The 27,966-nt window shown below is 35.4% G+C and overlaps 1 protein-coding gene across 17 annotated transcripts; it reads left to right on the top strand.

Moving 5' to 3' along the window:
• Positions 1 to 89: 89 nt before the first annotated feature.
• LOC137829571 (Ypt/Rab-GAP domain of gyp1p superfamily protein) lies at positions 90 to 27,966 on the top strand. Of its 17 annotated transcripts, none has more exons than XM_068636397.2 (18): positions 90 to 330; positions 1,060 to 1,129; positions 2,245 to 2,991; positions 3,079 to 3,213; positions 3,326 to 3,439; positions 15,289 to 15,347; positions 15,972 to 16,038; positions 16,185 to 16,236; positions 16,336 to 16,428; positions 16,530 to 16,613; positions 16,744 to 17,162; positions 18,230 to 18,291; positions 20,110 to 20,179; positions 21,053 to 21,133; positions 21,268 to 21,369; positions 26,226 to 26,350; positions 27,190 to 27,280; positions 27,620 to 27,966. In XM_068636397.2, the coding sequence occupies exons 1-18, from the start codon at positions 284 to 286 to the stop codon at positions 27,713 to 27,715; spliced, it is 2,514 nt and encodes an 837-aa protein (XP_068492498.2). In that variant the 5' UTR covers positions 90 to 283; the 3' UTR covers positions 27,716 to 27,966. The 17 variants fall into 17 exon arrangements, 4 of the variants coding, with proteins under 4 accessions (XP_068492498.2, XP_068492497.2, XP_090160530.1 ...); XR_016523007.1 differs by having other exon boundaries at positions 100 to 330; positions 18,219 to 18,291; positions 21,053 to 21,171; XR_016523008.1 differs by having other exon boundaries at positions 100 to 330; positions 18,219 to 18,291.

A 27,966-nucleotide genomic window follows, 5' to 3' on the forward strand; every position in this document is an offset into this window, starting at 1 on the left:
TTAAAGTTTAATAATTATTTGATTTTATATTTTAATGACATGTTTATACTTATTTGGTATAATAATTTTATTTATTACTTAACTCTCTTAGGTGGCAACATAACATCAACGGCTACCTCAAACACACAAGTTGCAAAAACCAGCGGCAAATGAAGTTGATTTATAGCGATACAGATGGAGCTAGAAAGAATGAAGATTCAGTTACCCTTTCGTCTTCCTCCAAAACAAACTCACCAAACCCTAATCCTTCTCTCTCTTCGTATTCGCGCCAACGCAACCGAAAATGGCGCACTTCAGTTTCAATGTCCTCCACAATTTCGAACCCACCAGGTATGCACGCATGTGTCCTTATACAATTTATAGAAATCGCATGCTGCACATGATTTTCCACGCGTCCTTCGGTGCTAACTTTTCGTGAATTTGTGGATCCGTTGTGGAATGCTTCTTTGTAGCAGTTACTGTTCACACCAACTGTCAAACAAAACAACAGTGTCGACTCGATCAGTTTTTATCCCGATCTTGAATTCCGAAATCGATTTTCTTTGGTTGATTGTTCGTTTTGGATTCGGTTTAATGAGCGTAGTTGGATGTCGAGTTTGAAATGTGGTGTTACCGTTAGTTAGCACTGTGAGTTTGGTTTTGCGAGCGAAAGCTATGGGCTGTAGAACTGTACCTGTTTTTAAAGTATGTTGTTGTCCTTACTGAGTAAGCGCTCGTTGGAGGTTGATTCCAGGTAGCATTCGTATATGGTAGAGTTAGAATCATGCATGCGTTACGTGTGTAATTTAATTTATTAGTTATTTAGAAATTAGAGAGGGGTTAACAGCACTCTTTCAAACATGTTAAAACTTGTTGACAAAATCTTGAGTGATTTGTGATTTTCAACAAATTCCAACAGATAATGGAGAGAACGTTAGAGATTATGATGCTCGGCATTTCTCTACAAATTGTAGTTTACGTGCAATTGTCTATTTCTGGTTTTGGAAATGAGTGGTACTCTGTTTTTTTCTTCTAACTTTCTTCGTGACAGAACTATAATTACACAAACCGTTTTTGCAGGGATTCTTATGGATTTGCATTAAGGCCTCAATACGCACAACGATACAGGGAGTATTTTTCCATTTACAAGGTATTTACTATTATACTTCTATTTTGCTTCCATGTTTCTGATGATCCAGGTTTAATGTTTCAATCCAATATTCAAGTATGCATGCAAGAACACATTTCTTTGGGATATTAATGTACCATTTGTGTATTTATGATCATTGTAACTAAATAGAAGCACTTTAAGGTCCATCATTATTCAAGGGACATAGTTCCTTTATTGGGTAAATATCGAAAGGAGATTTGCCCTTCTGCGTGAGTGCTTTTGTTAAATAGTAAAGAATGACAAACCTTTGGCTGTGACTGATGATGTTTGTTCTAATCATCCATTAATTATTGCTCCCTCCACTTTAAATTATTTTTCAAGTAAAGTATGACACACATATTAACAAAATTATTAATTTCACCAATCATTATGACATAATAGCCTTTTTAAACTACAATACCTTTATTGGAGAAATGTAACTAATGTTTTCTCGACTTTCTAAAGTATAAACATCTTGAAAAAAATTAAAACTCCTGAAGTGACCATGTGAGTAGTTGCATCAAGAAGATGAATAATAAAAGCTTTCAGCGTTGACTACATACTAGTTCCAACAGCTAATGTCACGTGTCTTTTTTTACGAGAAAGGATTTTTGAAGAAATTTAAATAAGAGGAGGTTTATTGACATTTTTCTATTGGCTCAAAAAGGGTACATGATGTGGGCAATCATATGATTAGACTTGAGCAGACCAGTGAATAAGACTCCTACTTAGTTAATTAGGGGATGGTAGAAGTAGACACGCCTTGCTTTACATCCACAAGCAGAGAGGTTGTTTCCAGGATTTGAACCATGACCTCTAGGCCACAAGGCAACAATCTCACCCTCTAATAATTGCAAATAACTGCTAGATGTTTCTTTTGCAGTACGGCATTAACATATGACATGAATTTATATGCAACATTTTAATTTTTTTCCTTATGATTTTAAGAAACAATTATACTAAACACCAGAAGTGTGCATTTAAGCCCTTTGATACTGCAAAAAATGGAGCATAAATAAATTATCTTATCCTTTCAATTTTGAGAACTGGTTTTTAACAATAAGTAGCACAGATTCAACTTATGATCATCCCTAAACTGATATTCATTATCTTAGGAGGAGGAAGATGAGAGATCAGATAAATGGAGCGACTTTCTTGAACATGTAGCTGAATCATCTCAACCAACTTCTAGCGAACATAAAGAAACATTGAAGGCTGAACCTAAAAGTGACGAGGTTAAAGAAGAGAGAAGTCCAGATAGGCCAAATAATGGGGATGATTCAAGTAGAACGATGTTGTGTGAGTTAGAAGAAGAGACTAATGCTATCAGTGTTAGTGAAGGAGACGACTCAAATGGCAAGAAGTCTGCTGAAGGTAATGTGAAAATAGAAGAGACAATTCAAGACAGGGTTAGCAAAGGAGGTGACTCGAACACTTCTGGAGATACTGAGATAAAAGAGGGTACAAATCCAGGGAGGGTTAGTGAAGGCGGTGATTCAAGTGACAAGAATTTTATTTCTGACAGTGCAACCGGAAATATCTCTGGAAAGGAATTGCATCATTCTGAAGAAAGAAAGACTCGTAAGGTTGTTCAACACTGGGCTGAAATTAGGCCATCTCTTATTGCCATCGAAGAAATATTTAGTTCTCGTGTCAAGGGAAAGAAAATGAAAGGTGCAGAAATAAATAGAAATAACAATCATCTTCCATCTATAGATGAATCTAAACCTGTAGATGATGGTATCAATGGCTCAAAGGAAGAAAATTCTTTAGTAGATCAAGACTTACCTGAACTTCTCTCCCGATGGAAAGAACTGGAGTCCCTTGTTCAAGGAGGAGTCCCAAAGGATCTTAGAGGAGAGGTAAAAAATTTCTAATTCACCGAAGTTCCTACTTTTGTTGGGGAAAAGTACTGCAACCTTCCCTACACTGCAATATTGTTGTTACAGGTCTGGCAAGCCTTTGTAGGTGTGAAGACACGACGGGTGGAGAGCTATTATGAGGATCTGTTAGCTCATAATGAAAGTGAGGAGCAAAATGTCTCATCTGCTGCATTTGGGAAATGGAAAAAGCAGATTGAGAAGGTCATTAGCTGCATGCGCCTTGGACTTTATTTTGATTTGTACGTGCTGCATCTTTTGCTTTATATTGAATGCTGGCTCTCTCCTTAGACTAAACCATACTTTTCATTCTCAGGACTTACCACGAACTTTCCCAGGTCACCCTGCTTTGGATGAAAATGGCAGAAATTCCCTGAGGCGTTTACTGCTAGCATATGCTCGACATAACCCTAAAGTTGGGTACTGTCAGGTAATTGGAGTTCAAAAGAACCTTTTTTGGTAAATACTGCTACTACTTCCTAATATTCTCAAGCTTCATCAGACTTCATACTCATAAAATTTTCATCCCTTTCCAAACAAGTGTATTTTTCATGTGAAGGGACTAGGTGACTTTCTTCTACTAAAATTTTTTGTTATTGGTGATGTAATGTTGTAACTGAAAAATCTATGTATGAATTTGTTGGTTCATTCCTATGTTTTAATTTACAGTTTATATAGAGCATATATGTTTCATGTATTGTTGAAATTAATTTGCTTAGAGATAAATGCCGAGTCTAATTTCTTTACATTTAGGTACTTATCCACTTTTACAAATTATTACATATAACAGATGATGGAATTTTTCTTACAAGAACTACAAAATGTGTTTATAGTTGATGTGGTTAAATACTGAAAAGTTATTTGATTTCTTGTGTCATAATTTTCAAATCTCCTTCCACTTCTTGTGTAATGTTGAAAACTTATGTGTGACACTTTTCGTTGTTTTCTAATGTGTGTATAAAAAGCATAATGTTCACCTTGAACACAATTGTGAACTATGGTCAAGGTGGGTATTATGCTTTTTAAAAAAGATCATTAAGTCAGTAATTACTTGATATTGATTGACTTGCATCATCAGGATACTTGGTTATAGGAAATAATTTCTTAAGATATCATTTGGTGATCCTAGGGTTAAGCAATCGAACAAATAAAATCCAAAACAGAGACGATGCTTGAAAATAAACTTTGTTATAGGTCTGCTTACTAGCATTGCTGGCAGTAATATGCTAAACCCTGCTGGTTAATTCTTATGATCACTTTTATAACCTTTAATATCTTAATGCATTTGAATATATAGTGTTAAATGCATCCCCATATATCAGTTTAATTCTCACATAGGTGTAAAGAGAAAAAAGTAATAGCTATTATAGATATCTAAAAGTCTATATAGGATGAAAAAAAAGAAGAAAGGGAAAATATGATTTAATTAATATATCTATCTATATATAAATGAGTTTGTATCATATATTTATTAAACGATAAATATGTTGTTCACTAAATTCAGGTTTATTCGCAGTAAGTTTAAATATGTGAATACACATTCATTTTCATATATAGATTAATTCAATCATATTTCCCCTTTCTTTTCTTTTTTCATCTTATAGACTTTTATCTATCTATAATAGCAACTACTCTTTAGAACATACTAGGATATTCGCCATTCTTTGATCTGACAGCTCCCAAAGTTGAGGTGCCATCGGTGCAGCCATTACACGCTCATCCCCCACAGCATGTGATGGCGTGTTCGACAACCATTCTTGTTGTTGCTTGCTTCGCTAGAGTCCACCTGAGGTGACAATTTCAGATTTGCCTTTGTTCAACACTTTCACTTTGGTTGCATGTCTCTCCTTTGAAAGAGCATTGTTCAGGGTTGTCTGTCTATTTTTTTAAAAGAGAGCTAAGGAATCTCTTTTTTTTTGCATGACAAATCCACTAAGCAATGTTGATCTTCCACATTTGCATGATGTAGTTGTCAACAATCATATTCCCAAATTGTCTATCGGTTTAATTTTCGTTAGAAAAACTCATGAAAGACCTATCATGTAATGTTGTTTTTTATGAAAATGTTTGAATGCTACAGGACAAGCATTCAGAGAGGATGATTGGACATACTAGAGAATATAATGACTTCTATTATTTGGACAACTCAAATCTTCCCCCAAAACTACATAACAACAATAGTTGTTTCCTCGTCCTCTGATTTAATAAAGACTAATAGAGAGGTCCTCCTACAACATTTTTGTCTTGGTCATCCTTCCTTTAGAGTCATAAAATTGTTATTCCTTCCTTTTTTAATAAATTAGATGTGGAGAGTCTTCATTGTGAAGTGTGTGACCTTGCTACAAGCGTGTACCTTTTCCAGTTAGTAATAAAATAAGCACTTCTCCCTTCTATTTAATTCATACTGATGTGTGGGGTCTCTCAAATATCCTGAATGTATTTGGTGCTCGTTGGTTCATTACCTTCATAGATTATTGTACTAGGGTTACATGGGTGTTCCTTCTAAAACAAAAATCCAAAGTCAGCTCTGTTCAATTTTTTTTCCGATTCAATTTGGTGTTAGAATTAAGAGTATTAGATCTAATAATGATCTTAATTCCTTTTGTAGTAAAGAGAGTATCATTCATGAATCATCTTGTGTCAAAACACCCCAACAAAATGGGATTGCTAAAAGGAAAAATGGGCACCTACTTGACCAAACTCGGGATCTTCTCTTTGAACATAAGGTTCCCAAATCTTTTTGTGAGGAGACTGATTGCATGTTATAATGTGAGTTGATTTTAGATGGTTCCATGTTAGAGGTGACACTTTACTTATAATTGAGATTTTAGCAATAATATGGTGAGACCTAGGGAAGATTCCCACTGGACACGAACTTAACCAAGTGGTTAAGTAAGTGTGAAGGTTCACTTTCAAATGTAAAAAAGGAAAATCAATATAAGGTGACAATGAGGATGCATTGCAGAAATTGAAAGACATGAAAGGAAACAATGAAATGAAACATGGCCGAATGATAAAATGGAAGAACAACACAAAACCAAAGGAAGAACCGAATGGGAACAAGTATAGGAACACAAGATAAAATGGCATAAATGGAAATGAAGGAAAAGGATGGAAGAAAAAAGCTTATGTTGTGGGTTGAGAATGGAAACGCCACTTAGAGTATGGTTGCCTGCAAGATGAGTGTAGAGGGCTACCACTTGAGAGCTCTCAAAACTCACTCAAGATAAGACGTATTACTAGAGAAAACAATCCTCACACAATTTGTGCAGAGTTTTCCTTCTATAAAATTCAACATGAAAATACAAGGAGGAAGACACCCTATTTATAGGAGATGGTGCCTTGAGAAACAAGAAGCAAGGGTAGGATGGGAAAAGCCAAAGTAAGGTGCGACTATGGCATTGACTAAGTCAATGCCGCACCATATAGCCTAATCTTCGAGAAGATAGGTCAAAATCCTACCCTAAAAGGCAATGCTCAAGGTCAAGTGTTCCCTATTATGCTAAAGCACAACCTATTCTACTGAAATTACAAATAAAGACACTAGTTGATGCTCATCTCCTAAGGCCTGTGCTCTACTCCTTGTGATCCTCTGGGGAAGGCTAGGCACTGAAGCATTGGCTAGTAGATCCTGACCTAGCCCTGTGTCTTGAGTCATGCTCCTAGTCATCCTCTGAGGAGGCTGGGCTTGGTCAGTGGGCGCACTCTCTTCTAGGTCCTCATCATGTTCTCCGGGTGGGAGAGAATTTGTTAACATTGAAAAAGGAGTCAGATCACTAACATTGAAAGAATTATTTCCTAAATATGTTTCAGGCAGTTCTAACTCATAAGCATTGTCACTGATCTTTTTAATGACCTGGAAAGGGTCATCACCACATGGTAGAAGTCTGGACTTCCTTTGAGTAGGGAAGCGATCTTTCCTCAAGTGAAGTCAAACCCAATCCCCAGGTTCAAAGATCAATGCCTTCCGCCCCGTATTGGCATGCTGAGCATACTTGCTTACCTTCCTTTCAATTTGAAGCTTGATGTGATGGTGCAAGTTTTTAATAAAGGAAGCTTTTTCAAAACAAACCTTGCACAACACCTCATCAAGTATAGGAATAGGAAGTAGGTCAAGGGGTGTGAGGGGATTGAACCCGTACACTACCTCAAAAGGGGTGTGAGAAGTAGTAGAATTAACTACCCAATTATAGGCAAACTCAATGTGAGGAATCAAGTTTTCCCACACCCTTGGGTTCTCGAAAATAAGGCATCTCAACATTTGAGCCAAAGTCCTATTGACCACTTATGTCTGGCAATCAATTTGGGAGTGGCAAGTAGTAGAAAACAAGAGTTTAGTGCCAAGTTTTCCCCACAATGTCCTCCAGAAGTGACTCAAGAACTTAGAGTCTCTGTTAGATACTATATTTCTAGGAAGCCCATGCAATCTAACAACTTCCTTGAAGAAGAGATTTGTAATATAACAAGCATCATCTACTTTGTGGCATGGTATAAAATGAGTCATTTTTGAAAAGCGATCCACCACCACAAAGATAGAGTTTGTACCCTTAGATGTAATGGGAAGACCTAAAATGAAATTTATAGAGATATCTACCCAAGGCATGTCCGGGATGGGAAGAGGGGTATATAAGCCATGGGGTTGCACCTTAGACTTAGCCTTCCTACATGCTATGCATTTATCACAGAAGCTATGTACGGATTTGCGCATGTGGGGCCAAAAGAAATGCTCATGCAAATTATCTAAGGTCTTAGCTACCCAAAATGTCCCATAAGACCACCCTCATGTGCCTCTCTAACAAGAGATTGCCTCAAAGACCCTTGAGGGACACAAAGTTTTTTCCCTTTAAAGAGAAAACCATCATGTATGAAAAAGTCTTTGTATCCTCCCTTTGAGCACTCTTGATAGATGTGAGAAAAATCAAGGTCATCTTGGTAGATTTCCTTTATGTGATCAAAGCTTAAGTATTTAGTATCCAAAACATTTAGCATGGTGTGCCTTCTTGAAAGAGCTTCCGCAACCACATTAGCTTTTCTTTGCTTATGATTTGATCACATAAGGAAATTGCTCAATGAACTCTACCCATTTGGCATGTCTCTTGTTGAGCTTGCTATGGTCTTTCAAATATTTAAGGGATTCAAGATCACTATGTATCACAAATTCCTTTGAAAAAAGATAATGTTGCCAATTTTGTAAGGCCCTAACAAGATTATAAAGTTCCTTATCATAGGTTGAGTAATTGAGATGACTCCCCTTGAGTTTCTCACTAAAATAAGTTATGGGGTGACCCTTTTGAAGGAGGATAGCCCCAATCCTGTTACAGGCATCACATTCAATTTCAAATGTCTTAGTAAAGTTGGAAAGTGCTAAATTGGGTGCCTTTGTCAATTTATCTTTCAAAGTTTCAAAAGTTCTTTCTTGTTCTTGGCCCCATTTAAACACCACATCCTTCTTTACTATGGCATTAAGAGGTGCGACAATGGTACTAAAGTCTTTGACAAACCTTCTATAAAAACTAGCAAGGCCATGAAAGTTCCGTACCTCACTAACATTGGTGGGTGTAGGCCAATATCTAATTGCTGCAACCTTTTCTTTATCCACATGCACCCTTTTGAACTCACAACAAACCCTAGGAAGTCTATGTGATCTATTGCAAACACATTTTTTTGGATTAGCATACAATTTTTCCTTCCTAAGGATTTCTAATACTTGCCTAACATGCTCCTTATGATCTTCTAAAGACAAGCTATAGATGAGGATGTCATCAAAATAGATCACTACAAATTTGCCAATGAAAGGTCTTAAGACATGGTGCATAAGTTGTATGAAGGTGCTTGGAGCATTTTGGTTAAGTCAAAGGGCATGACTAACCAACCACTCATATAAACCAAATTTGGTCTTAAAGGCGGTTTTCCATTCATCTCCCGGTTTAATCCGAATTTGGTTATAACCACTCTTAAGATCAATTTTGGTAAATATTTGAGACTCATGTAACTCATCCAACAAGTCATCTAACCTAGGGATGGGATGCCTATACTTAATGGTGATATTGTTTGTGGCTCGACAATCCGTACACATCCTCCAACTCCTATCCTTTTTAGGGACAAGAATCACATGCATAGCACAAGGACTCATGCTATCTTTGACCCAACCCTTAGCTATTAATTCCTCCACTTGTTGTTGAATTTCCTTGGTCTCGGTTGGATTGGTCCTATATGCTGGTCTATTTGGTAAAGAAGCCCCGGGTATAAAGTCTATTTGGTGCTCAATTCCTCTTAGAGGAGGTAATCCTTTAGGGGGATCTTGAAACACATCTTCAAACTCTTTAGGCCTGTGCTCTACGCCTCGTGATCCTCTAGGGAAGGCTAGGCACTAAAGCATTGGCTAGTGGATCTTGATCTAGCTCTGTGTCTTGAGTCATGCTCCTAGTCATCCCCTAGGAAGGTTGGGCTTGATCAATGGGCACACTCTTTTCTAGGTCCTCATCATGTTATCTAATTAATAGACTACCTTCTAGTGTTCTACCTCAAAAAGTCTTATGGAGGTTCTGTTTTTTCTTTCTATATCAATATGACTACATCAAATAAACTCATTCCAAGAATATTTGGGTGTGTATAGTTTGTCCATGTCCATAGTGGTGCTAGAGGAAAACTTGATCCTAGAGCCTTAAAATGTGTCTATGTTGGATACTCATCATCCACACGAAAGGGATATAAATGTTATCACCCACTATCCAAAAAATTATGTGTGTAGAGATGTCACTTTCTTTTAAACAAAGTCACTTTCACCTAAATCATCTTCAAGGGGAGACTATAGGAAAGGAAGATGATTCTCCTCTACTGCTTCTTGATTTTAGACTTAGACCAAAAACATGAACTGAAAAAGAAACAGATTCTAAGAAAGAAGTTCAACCCATTGAATCCACTAATTCCACTTCACATGGGGATGGTGTAAGATTTGAGAAAAAAATCTTATTCACACAATGAAGACAGAGGTCTCCGGAATTTTCTCATGTTCATGAATCCAATCCAACATTATGAGGTAACTATTTTTTCTAATCGTGTAATCAATCTTTGGTTTCTCAATTGCATAGGAACCTAAATCCAGTTTGACAGCAACCTATGAGGACCTAGATATTCCAATTGCCTTTAGAAAAGAGATTTGAAAATGTACTACCAAACCACACTACCCTTTAGCCAATTATCTATCCTTTAAACACTTCTCACCTACTCATAAAGCCTTCCTTACAAGCCTAAATACCACCACAACACCTACCTCTCTATCTGAGACATTGACTGACAAAAAATAGAAACATGTCATGGACTTGGAAATGGAGGCATTAGAAAAGAATATAATACTAGGGAGTTAGTTACTCTACCAAAAGGGAAAGAACCAGTAGGATCCAAATGAGTATATACCATAAAATACAAGGCTGACAGATCCATTGAAAGGTACAAGACAAGGTTAGTAGCAATGGGATTCACTCAAACTTATGGAGTGGATTACTTGGAAACATCTGCCCTAGTTGCTAAAATGAACAAAGTTAGAGTGATATTATCTCTAGCGGCTAATAATGGTTGAAACTTGCAACAATTTGATGTAAAAAATGTCTTTCTTCATGGGGAACATGAAGAGGAGATTTACATGGAATTCCCCTGAATATGGTGGGAAAACTGTTGTCAATACTGTTTTCAAATTGAAAAAGGCATTATATGGACTAAAACAATCACCATAAGAACGATTTAGAAGGTTTACTTAAGTTGAGGTTTCGGCTTCAAACAAAGATAAGGAGACCACACACTATTTGTTAAACACATTGGGTCAGGTGGAGTAACAATGTTACTGGTGTATGTGGATGATATTGTATTGACAAGTGATGATAAAAAGGTGCAACAACTATTAAGCCAACATCTAACCAAGGAGTTTGAAATCAAGACCTTCAAAAAAATTGAATTATTTTTTGGGAATTAAAGTAGTCCATTCTAAAAACGGTATTTTCATATCCCAACAAAAATGCATTACTGATTTATTGAAGGAAACTAGTTAGATAGCATGTAAGTACACCAATTGATCCAAATCTGAAGTTGGGAAATGCGAAGAAGATACCCTTGTTGACAAGGGAATGTACTAGAGATTCGATGGTAGACTCATATTTGTCTCATACTAGACCCGATGTTGCATTTGCAATGATTTCTAGAAGCCACTTCATGAACCAACCAAAGGAGATTCACTGATGGGTTGCACTAAGAATTGTGCAATATCTGAAAAGGACTCCAGACAAGGATTTTTGTTCAAACAAGATGGGAATGTAAATCTCTAAGTATATACAAATGTTGATTATGCTAGGTTAATTATGGATAAAAGATCAACTAATGGATATTGTACTTTCCTTGGTGTGGTAGCAAGACCCAATGCTGAAGTAGAGTTCAAGGCAATGAATGACACAAGAGATCTATGAACTAATACAGTTGAAAATCATCTTGGAAAATTTAAGAATAAAGTGGGATAAACCAATGAGTCTTTACTGTGATAATAAATTTGCTATTAACATAGCCCATAATTTGGTGCAACATAATAGAACCAAACATATTAAAATTGATCAAAGAAATTAGATAGTGGTCAAATAAGCATTCCATGTCTCCTCTTAAGACAACATTGCAAACCTCCTAACAAAGGGGCTGAATAACAACAACTCTGAATGGATTGGTTCCAAGATGGGAATGGAAAATGCATATTCACTGGTTTGAGGGGGAGTATAAGTTTCATATTTAGAAAATTATAATTAGAATTCAAGTGTATGAAGTAAATATCCTTGAATCATAGGGATTTAATTATATCCCTGAATAATAGGGATCTGATGATATCCCTGAATAATGGGGATCTGATTATATCCTTGAATCACGGGGATCTGATTACATTAAGTACTGTCATTATATTTCCAAAAATGGGTTTCCGATCTTGTGTGTGTATGATACTCTTAGCAATCTACCATAATATTTGAGCATAACTTTCTTAATGGTTGAAATTATTTCTTGTGAACTCAATTTATTAGACACATATTGAAAGGTATGAATAAGCTTAACCATATTAAATGGGAGGCCACATCCTAGGATAACCCTAATTTTCAAATTTAGCACAATAATGACTCAAATTATCACGGCTACGAGGATCCGGGACTACAAAAATGAGTAGAAATTATATGAAATTTGGGAAGACCTTGGAAATACCATGTTATGGGACATCTTTACATGTCATGAGTTAGAAAACAAGATATTTTTTACCAAATAGGGTGCTTCCTCTATTGCTAAACACTATGGAATAATGAAGGGTCACTGAGTTGGACTAGTACCAAAATTTGAAGTTTGAAAATAGCAGGGATACTTTTTTTTCCAGTTTGTTGAACAATCCCAAATATTTAAGTTCTTATCGGGATTGAATTCTAAATATAACTTTGTTAGGACATGATTTCCCAGCACAAGAAGACTTCCCTCCCTGTCTGAAGTCTTCCACATTCTTTAGGGTGGTGAGACTTGTTGAATGATCATAATGAGTGAGTCCTCCACTGAGGAACTATCATGCTCTCTGATCTAGAACCTCAAACCATTGGAACATGAAACTCAACTAAAAAGGTAGGGAGGATTGTTGGTGCTCTCATTATAAGAAATTTGGCTACACCTAGGAGACTTGCTTCAAGTTCATGGAAATAAGGCTCTCTTTCATCTAGTAGAACTAAAAGGTCATCCCCCAAGGAAGGTTTATTAGGAAATTTCAAATTTTTAAATTTTTTGTAGGACTCTATCCTTTTCAGTTGAATTGACATGGGTCCTTCTTTTTCAAATGTATGTCCCAAAAGGGGAGAGGTTGTCCTCAATATTGTCTATCTTATCAACCTATTACCCTCCCGGGTTCTAGATGGTCTTAGCCTTATTGAGTCTATGTCTTCTTTTTTTTCATTTGTTCCTTTTCTCTAGCCTTTGCAGTTGGGTTTTTGGATGTGTTATGTTTATTCATATTCATAGTTAGTTTTGTAGGAAGTTAGATCCTAGAGCTGTTAAATGTATATTAATTGGTTATGCCTCTGATAAAAAGGGATATTGTTGTTACCATCCTTTGAGTAAAAAGTTCTTTTACTTCAATGGATGTCACTTTTGATGAAATTGAATCCTTTTACTTGAGTTCTCAGCTTTAGCGGGAGATTTTTATAGAAGCTGAGTCTTTGAAGTCTCTTAACTCGTCCTTTTTTTCATGAAAAAACATAACGTAAAAACTTATCGATTTTCAAATAAATGCATAATATAGAAAACCAAAACAGGATCTCTCTTTATGAGAGATCACTCTTCAGTGCTCTAGAAAGTTCAATTAGATGAATGTTGATCCAAGGTTTTTACTCTTTGACTCTCTATTCTATGATTTCTCTTTCTTGATGGATGAAGGGAAAAGAAATGTACATACTTTTCATGGAGGCGACTTTGTTTCTACATTAGTGTTTACATAAATATAAACTCTATGATTCTGCTAGGCCCATCAAACTAGCCTAATTACTGTTTTGTCCTTTATTATTAATTTATTTACTTATTGGTTTCTTTAATTAACAAGTCATGTATCACTCGTATGAGATATAAAACCTTACATTTCATATGGGAACCTTTCCATACTCATACTACTCTTGGTACTCCTTGTACTTCTCTTGGCTCCTCTTGTATGGATGCTTTTGAAGCTGCTCCTAACGAGGGTAACTTTGTTATCGAGTCAGGTTCAACTTTGGAAATTAGTCGTCCATAGATTTTCTTCTATATGCAATATCAAAGGGGACAAAAGCAACCTAACATGATTTGAGAACAACTCTAATCCTTTGAGCTAGGGGTAAGTGTCCATTTTTCTGACACCTTAGAACCTTTACATGACATGATTGTTGTAGGGGGTGATGAATAAGATACAAATGTTGAATGAAAAGCTTGTTGCTTAGTTTGAGACGAAGAATCTAGAAAAATTAAAGTACTTTCTTAAGATAGAAGTATGTTATTTATTTTCTCAAAGAAATAGGTAAGATTTATTGGAAGACCACAACCCATATAACAAAACCATAGAATTGGGTGTGATGAAGGTAGTTCTACTGTGAATAAGGATCAATGTCATAGGCTTGTGGGAAAGCTCATGTACTTAGCCCACTCTAGACTTAACATAGCTTATGTTGTGAGTGCAGTTAGTTAGTTCATGCATGATGCACGAGAGCGACATTTACATATTGTGAAAAGAAACCTTCAATATTTGAGGACAAGTCGAGGAAGGGGATTGTTGTTTGAGAGGAATGAGAAAAATAAAAAAGGTGTATTGATGCAAATTATCCAGGGTCTGTTTCATATAGGAGATCCACCTTAAGATATTGCATGTTCTTGGATGAAAATTCGATGAAAATTCGATGACTTGAAGAAGTAAAAAACAAATTGTTGATGTAAAGTCTAGTGCTGAGTTTGAATTCCATGCAATGGCACATGGGGTGTGTGAATTGTTATGACTGAGAATTATTCTGAATGATTTTAGTGACATTTGAAAAGCCTACAACTTTATAATGTGATCATAAATATGCTAATAGTGGCTGGATAGGATCAAGAACATAGAGATAGACCGATACTTTACTAAAGAAAACTAGATAGTGGCTTTATAACAACTTATATTTCATCTAGGATTCAGTTAGCAGATTTGTTTACAAAAGATCTTTCCATGCAAGTTTGGAATGATAGATATCTATTCATTAGCTTTGGGGGAAGTGTTGAGTTAGGAGAAAATACTTTTTTAAGTTACAAGAAGATATTGTAATCATTACAATGCAGTGTTATAAGATATTAGAGATCTTTTTTTAATAATTGTTTTAGTTATAGTGTTCTCTCTATATATATGCGTATGTACTAGATCAATTATTCAATTCAATAAGATATTTTTCTCTCATGCAACTAAATCCTTTTCAAGTTATAGTATATCTTGATTCCTAGGTTCCTGCTTCATGTTCGTACCTCCAAACAGAAAATGTATTTTTACAAAAGAAATATTGAATGTTGAAAGCCTTGAGCCTAAGTCAATTTTAAATTTTCTGTGTCCTGTGAAGTGTGAAGTATGAGGTGTAATATATACTGACAATGTATTCCCATAGTTCTTGCTTTTTATTGTGGTGGTTGTTGTATTTGATGGTATCTAACAATTCTTCACTGGTGGTAATGGTACTCCTCGCGGTTGCCATCGACATCATAACCTGTCATTAAATTATGTTATTTTAATACTTGCAGGCTATGAATTTCTTTGCTGGTTTATTGCTACTTCTTATGCCAGAAGAAAATGCCTTTTGGTAAGGTTTGGAAAGCTTTCGTATAGATTCCCCTTGTTAGTCCCTCTTTTCAGCATAGAAAATATCTTGGGCTTGGCAAAATCTTGGTTGGTTTTATTGCAGATGTACATGGATTGATTTGAGAAATATGTGAATTGAATGGGTTTGGTCAGGCCCTGCAGAGCAACCTGTTTAACCAAACCCATCCACTCACCCACACACATATATATAATTTTTCATTTTCAGTAAAAAATAATCTGTTTGGACTGACCCACTGACCATTTGGACTGGCCCACAAATCTAGTATTTTGAGAAGGAAAAAAAAAAAGACTAGTAAGGTATGTGGATTGGTCTGTTTAATTGCGAGCTTGTTAAATGCAAACCTGTTTAAATGTGGGCCTACACTAGTTGGTCTCCATAACTGGGTTGAATTGTACTGGTGCATATCTGCCCAGACTTGTCCACATAATACTTTGACCAATTTTTTTATTTTGTTAACTGATCATTAGGTAAACATGATCTTCTTTAAATGCTGTCTATTTAAATATATATATATATATATATATATATATCTTTTTGTTTTATTTAACAACACTTGGTTTGTCTTCAGTTTGTATTATCTAATGTTATATTGATATATCTCAGGGCATTTGTTGGCATTATTGATGAATATTTTGCGGGCTATTATACTGAGGATATGATAGAATCCCAAGTAATGATCATTTTCCAGTCCTTATTTCTTTTTTGAAAAAGGAAACTTTCTTTATCCTGTTTCCCTAGTCACATGCCTTTTTTGATAATTTTAGTATTGAGTATTTGTAATTCTCTTTGCAATCATGGAAGTTTTTCATGTCTCAGGTGGACCAGCTTATTTTTGAGGAATTGATGCGTGAAAGATTTCCTAAACTGGGTTTGTATTTATTATCTTTGCTCTTTAGTAATCTTCGTGTAGTTGCTTTTCTAAGTCAGCTTGGATTTTTTTTTTATTCTACTGATGGTTTTGGTGCAGTTAATCATCTGGATTACTTGGGAGTGCAGGTGCCATGGATATCTGGATCTTGGTTTCTATCAATCTTTGTAAACATAATTCCCTGGGAAAGTGGTGAGATTTATATGGAGTGAATCTTTTTGTGTCTTTTAATATTACAGTATTGGTTTTATTTATTCTTAAATGCTATCTTATGTTGTGTTTCTCCGTCTTAGTTCTTCGAGTTTGGGATGTGCTACTATTTGAAGGGAATCGTGTTATGCTATTTCGAACAGCACTGGCTCTAATGGAATTATATGGTATTGAATTTTACTTTCCTGTGTTTTTGAGTTATCTGTGCAAACTATCATGTGTAAGTTCTAAACTAAATTAAATTATTGTTTATTATATCTTCTTTAAAGTAACACAAGTTTTCATCTCTTATTCTAGGTCCGGCATTAGTTACAACAAAAGATGCTGGTGATGCAATTACGTTGTTGCAATCACTTGTTGGTTCAACATTTGATAGCAGCCAACTTGTCTTTACGGCTTGTATGGGTTATCTAGCAGTGACTGAGGCCAGATTGAAGGAACTAAGAGAAAAACATCTGCCCTCTGTATTAGTCGTCATAGAAGAAAGATCTATGAAGGGAAGGGCTTGGAAGAATTCGAAAGGGGTTGCAACTAAACTATATAGTTTCAAACATGATCGAGGGTCTATGGTAGAAGAAAGAAAAACCACAGAAGAAAGTGATGCAGTAGCTGATGGGAGTGCAAAATTGGAGTCTCGTTCCTCTAATTTAAATGAAATGCTTAATAGCCTCAATGTAGATTCAGAACTGGAGGCCCTTCCAGATCCCCAGGATCAGGTTGCTTCCTCTACATTCTACACCTCAACATTTACTTTCCTCTTCAATTCCCTCCTCTCCCCAAAAAGGCCTTTGTTTGTGAAGTATATTGAAATTTACCAACCATTAACCACAATTTTGACTTATAAATTCACCTTGGTATGCTATTGTTATGCCTTCGAGATGTGACTTTTGTCTTTCTATATTGATCAGGTTAACATAGTTAACTTAATAGTGGTAAAAGATGCTTGCATGCTTTACAATGTGAAATAACACACCTGATATGAAATACATGCATGAGTAATTTTAGTTGTCATAATATGCTTCATTCTTTAAGTTTATTTTTCACAGTTACAGCTGCCATGTTATGATTCTGTCTGTGCTGCAGCATTTGAGTCAGTTTCACTTAAAAGATTGAAAAGGAATCAGAATAAGATTATATTGAGTAATTTTGACATATTCTGGCTCTTCTATAGTTCTTTTATTGGTTGATTTTATATTCCTGAATTTTTCCTTTTCAAATAGAATTAAATCTTGTGCATCAGAAAATTGTACTATTGAAGATTCGAAAAATTTTCATGTTTTAGATTTAGACCCTGATAGTATACTTAGTGTTAGGCTTTTCTCTGCTAGCAGGTTAAGCTGAGTCGGCATCCTGTAATAGTTAGTTAGCTGGCTGTGATTCTGTTCGGACAGCTGGAGTCTGTTGAGAACTGGTAGGATGCAGCTCAAGCTATCTGATTGTCTAAATACTTGAGTAGTGTAACTAATCATTAATAATTAGTAATACTATACATTTTACAGATTACAAAATTTATATTTTGATTGTGAGTATAGATGCAAAACCCATCGAATATAATCCTTTGTATTATGCGTGTGTTGGTTTGCTGTGTATGACAGTAGTCTTTCCAGATTCCAATGCTTCAACCACAACTTCATTGATAATATATTACATTAATGTCATTTCATAATCTAATTTCCTGGCTTAATTTTGAATTACAGTTATATTTTCCCTTTATATAATTGCTCTATTATAATCAGCTCTTGTGCAACTCTTTAAGTTTCAATCATTAACAGCTTCTGCGCAGGTGGTTTGGTTGAAGGTTGAGTTATGCAGGTTGCTGGAGGAGAAAAGATCTACCATACTCAGGTAATTGTCTTTTTGGAGTTCAAATTGTAATTCAAGCTCTTTTAAACTTATTTTTCCCCCCAGCTTGCTACTTATAAAAGAAAGTTGCTAGAATATAACTGTAAAAACTGTCTACCTGCGAGTGTAGATATTGTAAATTAAATGTACATTATTTTAGTTTATTAGGTTGGAAATCCTTGGAATTAAAGGGGCGTTCAATATAAGAATTTTTAGTGTCCCTAAAATCTGAAGTTAAGAATCCTAGAATTAAGGGATTCTTTTCCGAAGTCTGTGTGGGAGGTTGTTTCTGATTTTAGGAGATAAGTTCTGATTACCAGGGGTGACTTGTTTCCTTATATGTAGCCTTGTATATACATGTCTATCATTTTTGTGATTTTTCACTGGTATCTATCAGATAAATTGGTTGTGATTCTTTGTCAATTCTCTATTCATTCATAAATAGAAAAAATGCATTTACAACTATTAATGCCAAATATTTTAATTCCAAATTTATACAACCTAAATCATGAATTCTAAATATCTGCAAGAAATGGGGATTCCCAATAATTCTAAGCATTTTACAAGCACTAAAACAAAATAACAAGGACTAAAAAAGAAAAAAACAATTTTACGAGGACCATTTAACAAAAATTTAAGGACCATAACCAAAAAAGTAGTATATTACAAGGATGAAAAATATATATATGAATTATCTATATAAATACATTTACTTGAGAATACTTGAACACAGAAGAAAACTTATTCAATTCAATTGTGACATTAAACCAATACAAGAGGGTATATATATGGCTCTACTACTCTACAATAATGATTACAATATTTCCTGTAGTATTCTACATTATCTTAATGGTCATAATTATAATGATTGATAACATCTCCTTATAACTAAACACCCTTCCCATCATTTTTTAGCTTGCATGTGAGATCATGAAACCATTTTGTGTGAACAAATCTCTAGATGCAGTCTTGATGAGATGTAGGAGGCAGTGATAAGACCATAATCCAGATTTTCTTTGATTAAATGTTGATCTATCTATGTGTGATTTGCCCTGTCATATTTAATAAGTACTAAAAATTTATTTATTATCAGAGTAAGGGTCATAGGTTCTTCACAATTCACCTTAAGGTTACTCAAAATAATTTCAACCATAACAATTCAAACACAGCTCAAAATTCAGCCTACACATTGAACCTTGCAACTACATTTTGTTTCTTCTCCAATTTAGTAAGTTTCCACCCAAGAACGTGCAATGCTTAGACTTTTTTTACTCTTCTATACTCAGCCAATATTTCAAAGTCTATAAATAGTCTTTCTAGAATTTGCAATAATCATGTTCAGGTCATGCCAAAAAATGGGTTTGGAATCATTCCTAGAACTGCATATTATGCCACGTTGTTCACATATTTATGAAAATATTATTCATTTGGCATTCTAACTTCATATTCCAATTAGGTCTTCTTGCTTAAAATCCAAACCGCTTGGCCAAAAAGGGGTTTGGAAATAGTTCCCAACCAACAATAAATGCATATTACCATACTTTGTGCCAGGTTGTAGAACCATTTAAGAAATATTCTTCATTTTGTATACTGGCTTTATATTCCAATTAGGTCTTCTACCTGGTAAACAAACCACTTAATAAATCTTTATAATGCATTGCCTTTAGCACTTTCGATGTCTTATTTGTATCTTTTCTTCTTCATTCCCCGTGCTTCTTTGTTAATATGAGATAACTATGTATACAGTGATGTTAGATTGTCGTGATATCTTCTAAAGACAATTAACTCATTTTCATGTATGTGTTTCCAAACCTTGAACAGAGCTGAGGAGCTAGAAACAGCTTTAATGGAGATGGTGAAGGAAGACAATCGTCTGGAGTTGAATGCAAGGGTATATCTGTTTGGATGATTCATCTTCTTGTGTGACCTTTCACATTTTTGGTATTTTATTGAGTATTTACGCTTATTAAATGTGTAAAAAGAAAAATTGGAAATTATTATTTCTTCTTGCCCATAAGAAAAATATATATCGAGTAATTTTGGTCATTCAACTACATATGGATATCAACATTAAACTTTTCTTAAATTCACATGGCCACTTAAAAAAAGTCACTTGACTTGTTTTAAACTAGACATTTATTGCCAAGATCTATTGATCAATATTTCTCTCCCTCTCCCTTTCTCCCTCAAACAAACATCCTTGTACAAAATGTGGATAAAAAATGGAAGTAGTGTGATTAATAGGGGCAGAAGAAAACTGAAGAAAACACAAGAAATCATTTAAAAAGACATCAACTCTATGGATTTTATGAAGTTTGGGCTTTTAATAAAGGCACTCTGAAATTCATGTAGTTAACTTTCCTCTTAGTGGTATTAAGCTTGGTTGTTGATATATTTGAAGCTGTCAAATTTAAGAGATTAGGTAAAGAGGCAGAAGAGGCACAATCTATCCATATAATTTGGGATCGATAAATATAAAATATATTGTCAATCTGTTAATCCTCCTCCTAACTATATGTTGTAATTAAATCTCCTAATTATGTAATTAAAATTGTACAAGGAAATATTATATGCAGCATAAATCAAGAGATTCTAACAATATTCCAGACATCATTATGCTAAAATGATGCCTAAGGCATAAATACTTGGAAAGCTTGCTTAGTTTCCATGTACAATTGTGTTTATGATTTCTTTTTCTCTGCAAATTCATTTTTCTTCTGGTCTTTTGGATTGTGAGGCTTACAAAAATGTTGTAATCATACAGATTGAGCAATTGGAGGAGGAGGTAGCCGAGTTACAACAAACCCTTGATGATAAGAAAGAACAAGAAGTTGCCATGCTGCAGGTTCTAGTGTGCACCTGTTTTCTCCAGTGTCTATTTCTGTAAGCTTATATGCAAAAATGTATAAATAAATAGAGATTAAGAAGAATGTCTTTATATGTCATAGAGAAAACTTTAAAATCTTCTCCATGCCACAGGTTCTAGTGCGGCTAGAGCAGGACCAAAAAATTACAGAAGATGCTCGCAGAAGAGCAGAGCAAGGACTTGCAACTCAGAAATTACAAGTTCATGAGCTTCAGGTAACCTTTCCCCCTTCTTACGATTACTGTGATTCAGGTCATTCACTCTTACAGTTTGCAGTTGACTAAATTCGCAAACAAAAATAATGGGTGTTTAAAGTTGTGCAAATCAAATAAAATCACTAACAAATCTGTCCTAATAAATATAGAATGGAATCTGCACTTAATTATAGCTTAATTCTCCTGATTATGCAACACTCCCCCTCAAGTTGGTGAATGTATATCTATCATTCACAACTTGCAAGTAAGATCTTCGAATTGTTTTGTGGGAAGTCCCTTAGTAAACATATTTGTCAATTAGAGTCTTGACGGGATGTACTCAGTGGCTATAAGACCATCATCCAACTTCTCCTTAATAAAGTGTCGGTGTATCTCTATGTGCTTTGTTCGATCATGTTGAACCGGATTGTGTGCAATACTGATAGCGGACTTATTATCACACGCCAAGCCCATAGGAGCTTCATATTTTATTTTTAGGTCATCAAGTATGATCTTCATCCATAATAGTTCACACACCCCCTTGAGCCATAGCTCTAAATTCGGCCTCTGCACTTGATCTTGCAACTACATTTTGCTTCTTGCTCCTCCATGTCACCAGATTTCCACCCTAGAACATGCAGTAGCCTGTGGTGGATCTCCTATCAACAATCGATCCTGCATAGTCAGCATCAGTATATATTTTTCATGGATAAGTTTTCCCCTTTTTTGAATAGCAATCCTTTTCCTGGAGAGGCTTTTAAGTACTGAATAATTCTATCTACTATCTGCAAGTGTCTTTCTCTTGGATCATGCATAAATTGACTAACCACACTAACTACATAGGCTATGTCTGGCCTAGTGTGTGATAGATAAATGAGTTTTCCCACAAGTCTTTGATATTGTGTCTTCTCCACTTTTGGGTTTTCCTCATCATTCTCAATCTTATGATTTTGCTCTATTGGCACTCCAGTGGTCTTACAACCCAACTTACCAGTCTCTTTAAGAAGATCAAGGATGTATTTCCTTTGAGAAATAAAGATGTCCTGTCTAGAGTAAGCAACCTCTATCCCAAGGAAGTACATCAGCTTCCCAAGATCCTTCATCTCAAATTGAGCAGCCAGTCTCTCCCTCAAAATTTTGTTTTTCAATCTCATCATCACCTGTAATAATTATATCATCTACATAGACCAAAAGTAGAGTGAGTTTACCATTCTGAGAATGTTTTATAAACAGAGTATGATCACCTTGGCTTTATCGGTATCCCAAAGATACTATAGCTTGAGTAAACCTTCCAAACCAAGCACGAGGTGATTGTTTAAGACCATATAGGGCCTTCTTAAGTATGCACACCTTATTTCCTTCATTAATAGCACCATAACTAGGTGGAATCTCCATGTATACTTCTTCCTCCAAGCTTCCACGCAAGAAGGCATTTTTAACATCAAATTGATGCATTGCCCAACCAAAGGAGAGAATAATCCTGATTGTATTCATTTTTGCCACCAGAGCAAAAGTCTCCTCATAATCGATCCCATAGGTTTGAGTATACCCTTTTGCAACCAACCTTGTTTTATACAGATCCAGTGTGCCATCAGACTTATACTTAACTGTGTATATCCACCTACAACCCACAACTTTCTTATCTTTTGGTCTTTCTACAATCTCCCAAGTCTCATTCCTTTCTAATGCACTCATTTCTTCATTCATGGCTCGAATCCAGTTCTCATCTTTTAAGGCTTCTTGTACTGATGTAGGGATTCTTATAGAATCAATAGCTGAAAGAAAACTCCGATGTTGCAGAGAAAGTTTTTCTGTAGACACAAATTGGGATATAGGATATTTGGCACAAGATCTTTTTTCTTTTCTCAAGGCAATAGGTAAATCATTTAGGTTAGGTTCAAAAGCAGTATTTAAGGTGTCCTCAAGAGTCTCACAGTCCGGTTCGGACAATTGAAGTTGTTGTTCGACCAGGACGGGTTCTTGTTGCCTTTGCTGATATTGTTTTCCAAAATATTTAAACTCATTATTCTTCTCTGGTAATGATGTTGGTGCATGGTCTTTGTCATCCTCCCTAAGAATGAAATTCTGCAACAAAGGAAAAGGTGGCAACTCAAGATTCTCAGCTTCTTGAACACTCTCCCCTTGAAGCTGAAAACTAGAAAAGAAAGACTTTGTTTCATGAAAGGTGACATCCTTGGAAACATAGACTTTACGACTTTAAGGGTAATAACATTTGTAACCCTTTTTGTTGGGGGCATAACCAATGAAGACACATTTGATGGCGCAAGGATCTAACTTACCCCGATAAGGACTATGAACATGGACAAAAGCAGGACAACCAAAGACACGGTTCTGAAGACTAGTCAACACGGGAATAGAAGGATAAAATGTTGTCATAAGCTTAATAGGAGTAACACCCTCTAAAACATGAGAGGGTAATCTATTAATTAAATAAGTAGCAGTCAGGACTGCTTCCCCCTAGTAAGATCTAGGAACAGACGTTTGGAAAAGTAAAGCTCTAGTAACCTCAAGGAGATAACGATTTTTCCTTTCAGCAACCCCATTTTGTTGAGGAGTGTCCACACAGGTTAATTCATGAACAACTTCATTTTCCTGAAGGAACTTGGAAAGGTTTTGGTTCACATATTCTCTTCCGTTGTCGGAACACAATCTCTTAATTGGACTTTCAAATTGTATTTGAATCATTCTGTAAAACTTTACAAATAGGTGAACAACTCCAGACTTATCTTTCATGAGGAATATCCAGGTAACACGAGTACAATCATCAATAAATGAAACAAACATTTTGCACCCGGGATATTAGTAATAGGTGAAGGTCCCCATACATCTGAATGAATAAGATCAAAAGGTTTAGAACTATTATTACCATTGGGAAGAAAAGTTGTCTGATGGTGTTTAGCAAACTAACAAACATCACAATGAAAAGACTCAGTACGCACTTTTGTTAATAAAACAGGAAATAAGGACTTTAGGGTATTAAATGGAGGATGACCAAGACGTTTGTGTTGAAGTCATATCTGAGAGGATGACCAAGATTCACGGCCTTGCTGAAGATTAGAAGTGTGTGCCTATAGTCTAGCACACTTTTTATTTTCTTCATGTTGTAAATAATATAACCCGCCCTGCTCTTTAGCAATTCCAATAGTCTTCCCCGTGGCAAGATCCTGAAAAACACAATGGGAAAGAAAAAATACCACTGCACAAGATCCTGAAAAACACAATGGGAGGGAAAAATACCACTGAACAATTTAAATCTTGGGTAACCTTTTGAATAGATAAGAGGTTATTGGATAATTTGGGAACATAAAGCACATTTTTTTAAAGGAAATGAAGGTTGAAGGTAAATGTTACCACGACCAGTAACGGGGGTATTGGAACCATTAGCAACAGTAATATATTGATTACCAAATGAAGCAGTGTAGGATGAAAAAGAAGAGGAATGAGATGTCATATGATCAGTAGCACCAGAGTCTATAATTCAGATATTATTTTCAGTACTAGAAGCATTAAAGGATAAGAGACTAGAACTCTTACCACTCATAATGAAGGAACAATAGCTAGATGTCTTACTAAAGGAGTCCATGAGACCTCAAAAGCAACTAAGTTTTGCAGATTGGCAAAATTTGGTCTTGTTCACACAAAAAAAACTCGTCGGAAAAATTTTCCGGTGGCAGTTTTTGGCGATCGGCGTCGGCAGTGGTGTTCAACGGCGGTCAATGGCAGTGGGCCAATGCCAGTGGCAGTAAGGTCAATGGTGCAAGGTGGTGGTCAATGGAGAAAAGATAAGGAAAAAAAAGTTGCAGCAATTAAGGTTGTCCAAAAAATATAATTGCAGCAATGAAGACTGCCCGGGAAAATAATTGCAGCAATTGCAGAAGCAGAGTCTCCCGATACCAAGTTGAAAGAAATAGATGAAATGTATTTATGATGTATTTGATAAATGTGATTACATTCTCTATTTATAGACTGTTTTACAACCTAATTAAGTAAAGAAATAATTGGTAATGAAAGCCAGAAATAATGGGTGTTTAAAGCTTTACAAATCAAATGAAATAAAATCACTAACAAATCTGTGCACTTAATTACAGCACAATTCTCCTGATTATGCAACACTCATCTAAATCTGAGTTTCATTGACATGCATTATGTTTTTAATATTTTTTCACTAGTGCTTGGTATAGGTTTGGGTACTTTTCTGTATGTCTCACATGCCTGATAAGAATAGAAATGCATGAGTAGTTTAGAAGTAAAAAAAACTGAGATACTCTAAATCTTTCGTTATACCTAATTTATTTACTTATTCCTTTTCTCTTGCTAATGTTCATGGAAAGAAAATATTCTTTTCTAAGTGGTTGTATTTAGCTCACAATGTGCTGCACAGATGGTTTTCTTTTTTTGGCTAAATGGATCAAGTTAATTATGATTGAGAAACACTATTTTCTCTATCTTTGTTTTAAAGGTAAAATGTAATTTAGATCCCTCAATTTTCAGGTAAAATGGCTTAGTTCCTACATTTTAAAATGAAAACTTTGGTCTTAGTATAATTGAAGTTTGTCCTACTTTATGGACAAAGGACCAATTTCACAAATTATTAAAAACATAAGGACCAAAATCATCGAATTTAGAGTATAGGAACTAAAACTATTTTTTTGACCAAAATTAAGAAACCAAAAACACATTTTATCCAAGTGTTTAATCTATATACCCTCTGCATGTCCATGGCATTGAAGCGCTTTCTAAATTCTAATAAGATGCACAGATCTATTTCCCAGAGAGAAATAAGTAAACCACACTGCTCATTATTAAGGATCTTACTAGGCATGATTACATCTATTTCCAGTATAATAAATATGCAGGAAAAGTACGACAAGGCCATGCAATCAATTGCTGAGATGCAAAAGCGAGTCGTTATGGCAGAAAGTATGTTGGAGGCTACCCTTCAATATGAATCTGGCCAATCCAAAGCACTTTCTTCTCCAAGGTACAACATTATTTTAGTCATTTATGAACAAGGTCTTGGAAGGAACTCAATATTTCAAGACCACAATAATTTCATTTATGAACCTCCAATTAAGTATTCATAATTTCATAAACCTGTTTGAGAAATTTGTTTTCGAAGTGTCTGATATTATGATTAGGGTTTACTTTTATATTTTTTTCCTTGATAGATACGAGATAGCAGAGTAAAGCAACTTTAGATCATTTTCGTGATTTAAAACAGGTGAAAATTGCCTCTTTGAGAAGTCCCATATGTATTGCAAAACAAAGTTAAATACTTTCTGTGCTGTACTTGGTAAACTATGAAATGCGGGAAAAGCTTAAAAAATAGCCCCGTATTGTATTGCAAAACAAAGTTTAAAATGGCCCTAGATGGCTTTAAGGTTTCCTTGACGAAACTGAATAGCAATGAAGTATGTGGGGCTTTAATGAAAGGGAGTCTCTGGGCAAATATCATTATTTGCATTTCTCGAATGCTGAACTGGAAAAGTTAAAATTATATTGAAAGGATTAGTCACTCTTACTTTTATATGTGGTATTCTGGGAAACCTTCAAAATTTCAAATATGATATCCAATAGATAGAGCTTGAGTTTGACCTTAAGTTTTACAGAAGCTGTGGTGTGGCTGGCTGCTAATACTTGACCGTAAATAATGTATGTTCTGTCATCTGAGTCCTGTGGACGTAACTCACTCAGTTCCCATGGATTTACGGGGAAGGAATTCCAATAGAAAGAGCTTGATGCATGTATGATATATATGAATCCATTTATTTTTTAAGACCAAATTTTCTTCGCTCAACTTCATTGGAGCTATTTTTGTAGGGCTGGTCGTGGACAAAGCCCAAAGTCTGAAAACCCCTCCCGGAAAATTGGTCTGCTACCTTTTGGACTTGGCTGGCGTGACAGAAATAAGGTAAAATATTTTCTGACCTCTCTCTGACTCCCAATTGCCTGTATTCATGCAGAAGACATGTAATTTTGTTATTTACAATTATGAGTTGCGAATTCTGAAGAGTTCGCTATTTGTTGGTTGGTATGCCAGTCCAACGAACAATCCATTGAAATTGAATTTTACTGCAAAAGTTATCTTTATGTTCACGGTTATTTGAACTCACATCTAACATGTTTCAAGGAAAAAGGTTGTCTACTTTTAGTTCGGGGTATGTCCATATGGTTGGGCTTTACTGGTCTTTTTGGGATGGTAGGAGCTTATTATTTGTAATGATTATCTCTTACACATCCTCTGAAACAGAGCAAACCGAATGCTGAGACCGAGGAATCTGGCGAAAGTCTGCATAATAGTGGCTCTCCAAAAATAGAATCCGATACCCAAGAAACTGATAGATAGAATTCGCAGAGCAGTGCCAGCAGAACTCCACTTGCTTTCCTGCCTACTCAGGAGTTCTTAGTTGTTTCTGATTATCACTGCCCAATTTTCTATGTTAATTATCTCATAAAGTTAGGGAAGGAATCCATTGTGAGGAATGTTTTATATGTTGATAGGCCAATTAGATGTAGAAAGCACATTCTGTCTTTGACTGACATTCGTTGGTAACATTTCAACATTTAAAGTTAGACACATACTGTCTTTGACACCTA

This window comes from Phaseolus vulgaris, chromosome 7 (assembly GCF_051622355.1).
Source record: "Phaseolus vulgaris cultivar YP4 chromosome 7, ASM5162235v1, whole genome shotgun sequence".
NCBI lineage: Eukaryota > Viridiplantae > Streptophyta > Magnoliopsida > Fabales > Fabaceae > Phaseolus > Phaseolus vulgaris.

What these genes read in the sequence shown, in the direction of transcription:
- LOC137829571 (XM_068636396.2), top strand. Translation starts at nt 284, where the DNA reads ATGGCGCACTTCAGTTTCAATGTCCTCCACAATTTCGAACCCACCAG. An exon ending in GTCTGGAGTTGAATGCAAGG is followed by an intron (nt 20,180 to 21,052) that starts GTATATCTGTTT and finishes GTAATCATACAG; the next exon opens with ATTGAGCAATTGGAGGAGGA. An exon ending in AAGAAGTTGCCATGCTGCAG is followed by an intron (nt 21,134 to 21,267) that starts GTTCTAGTGTGC and finishes TCCATGCCACAG; the next exon opens with GTTCTAGTGCGGCTAGAGCA.